This window comes from Triticum aestivum, chromosome 7A (genome assembly GCF_018294505.1).
Source record: "Triticum aestivum cultivar Chinese Spring chromosome 7A, IWGSC CS RefSeq v2.1, whole genome shotgun sequence".
Lineage (NCBI taxonomy): Eukaryota > Viridiplantae > Streptophyta > Magnoliopsida > Poales > Poaceae > Triticum > Triticum aestivum.
Window position 1 is genome coordinate 246,221,085 of NC_057812.1, and position 6,544 is coordinate 246,227,628.

The window sequence follows — 6,544 nt, forward strand, 5'->3', positions numbered from 1 at the left end:
TACGTGCGGCAGTACGCATGGTTGCCAGCGTAGAGTGCCGGCTCGGTGCTGCATTATTCATACTCATACGTTTGCGTCCACGCAAACACTACACCCCCAATCAGTTGGAATCTTACTCCATTTCTGCCGCGACAACCAACAATCCACCTAGTTGTAGCGCGCGCAAAAATGTAATAATAGAGTGAGAGGTGCTGCTCCGTCCAGCTAGACCTTGAGCATAAGTGGAAAGAATACATTACAAGCAATGGTGCAATGTGGTTTCACTCCATACCTTAAAAGAGGAGGAAATGGCGCGATTACGTCTCAAAATAAATGGCTCATTTAACCCCCGCCATTTCCTGCAGCCAACTGCTGTCATCTCCCGAGCTGTCGGTCGATGCGTCCTTGCCGCACTCATTTCCACCTCTCCCGGAGGCCAGCCGGAGGTGTGTGGTGGTACCGTGGTAATGGAATCGGTGGTACATTTGCCTTGCGTTGCGCGTGCATGCAATGCATGGAATGGATCTCCTCCGGAAGTGTTTATTCTCACTTGCTCACACCATCATTGCCTTCCCTACATACATACATGCCTTGCTTGCTCCCATCCAGTATGCATGTTTCTTTTTTCTCTACTGAGTAGTAGCTTGAAATCATTGGGTTCACCACATTTGTGTTGTGAGCACCGGTTCCGTTCGCGCCAAAGATGCCATGCACGAGGGGTACGGTTGGCAAAGTTCATGCCTCCCAACTAGTAGTAGAACCCTATGTGGTGTCTAGGAGTGCACATGTATCTGTATATGTACCAATCGATTGTCAGGGATTAGAGTTTTTGTTTAGTGGAGGCCTTACAGTTGGGAAGTTTTCCTTCCGGCCGAGGAGTCGGCATGCAATTTCTTTTCTGCTATACTATCTTTACAAATATTCAATTAAATACTTTTTTGCGGGTATTTAATTAAATACTTGAATATATCATGCATATGGATTTGTCTGAAAGTATTTCAATTTTTCAGACATGTTGTCACAGAAGTTAATGACCAAAAATGCGGCCCGCCAATACCCAAATAGGAAAAAAATACTATATCATATAGCACAATGTGTGTGTAATCTTAATTCCTCTTGCATCTAAAGACAAAATTTCACTCGTGCAGGAGCTCTGCCCATCCATCAAAGTGGTGTTGGTTTTATTTGGACACACCTCGCTCCATTCATAAACTGCAAGATTATTTACCTTTTGCGAGTACAAAAGTTACATTCTCAAATTTATATCTTTGGTCGAAGTAACGTAGTTACAAATTTAGGTGGACGAAGTTTATAAAAAAACTAGTTTTTTTTGCGGGGTACAAAAAAACCAAGTTGCATGTATATTATCCTTGGTCTGATAATCTACGAGCTTGAGAAAGAGATTCGCAAGCAATCTAGGCAACTAAAAAAAATCTATTCAAAGTACGCAAATGCCCCTTTTATTTAAATAAAGAACAATAAGTAAATAAATAAAATAAAGAGCCCCTATGTCCAAGTGATATCTGGAACACCGAAAGGCAACGTCTCCAACTCAAAAAAAAAGACAACGCCTGATCCGACGGTGGGTAATTAAAGCCAATTAATCTCGCATTTTCTTCAGCTTTTGCAGGAAAAAGGCAAGCCAGCGCCCAAAAGGCAAAGGATTAAATTCAACTTACCCCACCCAAAGCCGTTTTATCTCTTTCTCTCTCCGGGCGACTATTTAACAGCCTTGGCGCGACCGCCTTGGGATCCTATTCGCTCTCCCTCTCCTTCTCCTTGATCTCTCCTCCTCCCCTCCCCTCCCCAACCTAAGTTTTTCCCACCCGCCGGCCTCTTCTCCTCTCCAGCACCCAACCATCTCCCGCAATTCACCGCGCCGGAGATGACCTCTACACCCGCGGGCGACGCCCTGCCGGCGCTGCCGCCGATCAGGACGAGAGCGGCGGCCGCCGATCCTGCGCCTGACCACGCGTCGGCCTCCACGACGACGGTGCCGGAAGCCGAGGCCCTGCCGGCGCCAGCGGTGGCGGAGGAAGAGGTGGTGGCGGAGTCCCGGACGCCGGCTGCGGTGGCGGACGAGGAGGAGGAGGAGGAGGAGGAGGAGGAGCCCAGGACGCCGACTTCGGAGGAGAGCAAGCTCCGGCCGCCGACCGAGTGCCCCGGTGCGCCGAGGAAGCCCGTGGCTTTGGCCGGGACGAGGCCATCGCCGAAGCGGCCGCTGCGCTTCTTGGACGTCCCGCGCGACCTCTCCGCCGTCTTCATGTCGCTGCCGCCCAAGAAGCGGATCCGCGCTCCGCCGTGCCTGGTCGCCTTCCGCCCGAGGTGCGGGGCCGCGTGGGACCATGGATCGGCGCTGTAGCCCCGGCTGGCCGTAATTTATGGGCTCCATGGTGCAATTGTTCATTTATCGGCGAATTCTTGGAGTTCTTGCGCTGCGTTCCTCTTCCTTCTTTCTTTCTTTCTCTTTCTTGCGGTGGCTTCTTGGTTCCCACGGCCATGATATAGTAGTATAATCTCTAGTGCAAATAATTAACGCGTTATTTTGCCTTTTTTCTCTCTGTCATTCTGATTTTTAGTGGGTTTGTGTGAAGGAGAAATTGTACTAGAATTGAAAAGGTTGCTATTTACTTATATAATATAGGGATGATGATTGGGGAAAAGAACAGGAGTTGTAAGAGAATTCCCTGTTAATTACCGACTATTACAGCTAACGGTTCTGAAAAATCATCTGAAGTGATGTTCTTTCCGGTTTTCCGTTTAAATCAATTCGATTCTTGTGCCTGCCGCATCTCGAATTTTACACATGCTGGCAGTCTGACAAACGGCAGACACTTTCGGTGGTGCCAATTAACTCTTCTGGGCCTGAAGAACAGAGAAAGATTTTGATCAATTTAACTGAATTTGGTCCAAGTTAATGGCTTTAACCTGTTGATCGAACTGCCCATTGTGTGGAGAAGATAAAAAAAATGTTTTTTTCGAATTATTGGTGCATCCACGAAGGGAGAAGTAGGAGTGTGTAGCATGTATGCAGCGGCGAGCAGAAGAAAATCGGTCAGGTGGAGGGGATGGGCTGGGATGTACTTTCGGTTGTTTTGTCCCAGCACAGGCACAGCACCGGTGAGAGTGAAGAGGAAGATTTGCAGCAGAGAATCTTCTATTCATGAGAACAACATGACATAGGTTTTTCCTGCCAAAAAAAAATCCCCAGCTGCATCTGAGTGTACGGCATTGGTCAGTTTCAGTTTCAGTTTCAGGGCGTCGGTTAGGATTGTTGTGCATGCATGGAGGTGTTGAGATCCAAAGCGAGAGGAGGGGGAGGGGAGGTGCGTTGCGTGTTTGAAGAGCCATGGATGGATCCTGACCGCGAGTAAGTGGGAGGGAGAAGGAAGCGGAGGCTGAAAGTTTCCTGGCTTGCCTCACTCACATCACATGGGCTGGCTGTTACGTTTTGCAGTTACAGAACGCAGGAATAGGTCTCTCGCCCCCTCCCTCCCTGCCTTGTTTTAGCAAAGCATTATTATGCGTGAGAGGGAGAGAGAGGGGCATCTTCCCTTCCCAAGTACTCGAGTCGGGGCAGGCAGGATGCGTGGCCGTACGTTGGTGCTTAGGCCGGGCAATGCGGTGGCATGCACGGCACGGCCATGGCTGGCACTGTGTCGGCCAATGCCAACGCCATGGCCAGGCCAAGAGGGGAGAGGCAGGGGAGGGAGGTGGAGGGATTCGTGCTGTGCGGAGACAGGCGCATGTGCCGGGGATCGTCAAAGCGGAAGTGGGTGGGGAGGACGCGGTGAAGCGAAGAAAGTAAACCAAGCAAGCAAGCAACCCGGGAATCTGAACCCCGTCTCGGTTCCTGCTGCAATCATGAGCTGCTTGCCTGCCTGCCAGCCTCACCAGCAGCCTGCGATCATGGCGGATAATGGACGCTAAAAACCAAGATTAAAATGCGATGCATACTCCTCTTCGCTGCAAGAAACAAAACTGCACAATTGCAGAACGATGATGTCTCGTGTCTGGGGATGAATTTGAACTCGGAGCGGCAATCTGGGGTTGATCGGGCACACCGACTGGTCCTCCTAACGGATCAGCCTACCAGGAGTAGATTAGGTGACCAGACCATGAAGCAAATAGAAACGGCAGGTCATCCACCGTAAACACTACGTGCCTCCTACGTAGTACTAATGATGAACCGCCAACTGTATCATGTACTCCCTCCGTCACGGTTTAAAAGGCGCACTTGAAAATTCTCTAGGACCTAGGTGGTTATCTATTGGTTGTGAGATGGGCTAAAAAATAGCATTCACACCACGCATGCATATAAAAATAGTATATCAGAGTACTAATTAGCTATTAGAAATAAATGCAATGCGCCCTAAACCTTGTCTATTATGGAAACACACAAATTTAACTGTGCCTCCGTTTTTATTTACTCTGCATATTAGAGTTGATTGAAGTCAAACTTCGTAAAATTTGACCAAGTTTATAGAAAACAATATAGACATTTATCATAATAAATCTATACGATGTGAAAGTACATTTAATAATAAATCTAATGTTGTTGATTTCTTATTGTATATTTTAATATTTTTGTATATAAACTTGATCAAAGTTTGTAAAGCTTGACTTTGACCAAAGCTACTATGCGAACTAAATAAAAACGGAGGGAGTACTAGTATTACATGTCCGCTTCATCTGCTTTGGCTGAGCACTAATCCTAATTAAGACATGCGATAAATGCGGCCAAGTCCAATGGGCAAGTATACCGGCTAACTAATTAATCACAACCTAGGATTCCCGGGAACACATTGACTTTTGCACTGCCCGGACGCCTGCACGAATGGCGCGTTTTAACCGTAGTAAAAACGCAGCCTGGTACGTGCTCTGCAGCAAATGGAGCAAGAAAGAAAAAAAAGGGTTGAGGCGTGCGCCTGACTTGCGTAGTACGTACCGGGCGACGCAGTAAAAACGTTGTATCCAGTCCTTGGCATCTGTTCTTGCTGTCCCCAACATTCTCTGACAGGCGAGCGCAGCACGCAAACGCAATCTGGGCGGCACGACAAATCTGCTGCCTGTTCGCCGTAGCCTGATCTGTGCTGTGCAGAGTAATTGGATATCTGATCGCCTAGTACAGTACTTACACAGCGTCGTTTAGCTTAAGCTGCCTACTCTGCTCTCATTATCTCTAAGTCTACTACTACTAGTAGATCAGAAGCTGACATCTCAAGTTCGGGACCCGGTCGGGAGAGTGCTGAATGCTGGGTGCCACATGCACATTTTTGACAGTATTTTTCAGCTGCTACTGCATCATATACAGTAGCCATCCTCACTGAACAATTTCGGCAGACTGAATTTGTAGGAAGATAGCATCACTACTAACTAACTTAACTAATTGTTCTCCCTTTTGGGGACTAGCTCAGGGAAGCCAAGTTTCGGATCTGAGCCTAGCTGAGCCTCGGCCTACATGTTGTTTCCGTTTAGGCTCACTTTTGCATGTGCAGTATTAATAAAAAGCAACCAATTTGTACTACAATAACCACCTCCACCAGCAAATCTTTGGTTAAGATGGGCAGCCAGTGCGAGTAGATCCAAATGTGGCCACTTTATCCAACCACCCCTCCTTCCAACCAGCTTCCGTTCCAAGATAGCCAAGCACCCACCGACTGGAGCCTTGGACAAGGTAGCATCTTTGCATCTTGTACTGGAGAAAAATATGAATACAAGACGATCCTTTGGTGTTATAACATCTTCTTGTACATGCAACGCGACTTATCTTGGTGCCTGGAATCCTATGTCATTTCCATTCTGACAGAATTGAGCCCCGGGGACATTATGATATACAAGGACAAATTCTATACGCGCCAACAACATTTTCATGGGAGGCGATATATTTCAAGCTGGTACTACCAAATTTCACGGATAATTCATTTATTTGCACGGTCACCTTTATTGAATTGTGAGGTGGAAATGGTTGTTAATTTTTTATCAGGGTTTGTTTGTATATTCGTGCAAAGTGCCAATCAGAATCAGAGATGCAAAAGGAACTGGCGCCGGATCCTGCGCACACGCCTTTTCTCTCAGGGTGTGGTGAACTGACAGATGTATCCCCATCACATCACATCAGGAGGGGTAGTGACCAAAGTGGCAGATCTACTACTAGAAGGGAACAAATATGCAGCTCTCCCTGCCTCTCAGCATCTGTGCGTGTTGCCGGCTCGCCGTTTCTCATCAGACGGACTCCACTCCCATCTCTTTCTTTAGCACACACGAAAACTGCAGGACACACACAAGCTGCATGCATCAGTGGGTGCTCCGGGGCTGTTGCACTTTTGATCCCCCTGCCAGTACAGATCTCGTGGAAAGTGGAGTGAGGCCATGGCCATCGGATCCCTGTACAAGTATCCAAAACAAAAGGCACGCTGTTAACCAACATCACAAAGCTAAAAATGCAAAATAACAGTGATTAGCAGTGATAATCACCAGGCCTTTGCCCCGGAAACGGAACGCTTTCACCGTCTCTTTGCCGGCGCAGGCTGTGCCGCCGCTACCCGTAATCTGTACTTTGAGC

General features: G+C 47.8%; 1 protein-coding gene across 1 annotated transcript; it reads left to right on the forward strand.

The window, feature by feature from the left end:
- The first annotated feature begins 1,719 nt into the window (after positions 1–1,719).
- Positions 1,720–2,706, forward strand: LOC123152202 (phosphatidylglycerol--prolipoprotein diacylglyceryl transferase). Its single transcript, XM_044571810.1, has one exon. It carries the CDS (start codon positions 1,865–1,867, stop codon positions 2,339–2,341), a length of 477 nt encoding a protein of 158 aa, XP_044427745.1. The 5' UTR covers positions 1,720–1,864; the 3' UTR covers positions 2,342–2,706.
- Positions 2,707–6,544: the final 3,838 nt, after the last annotated feature.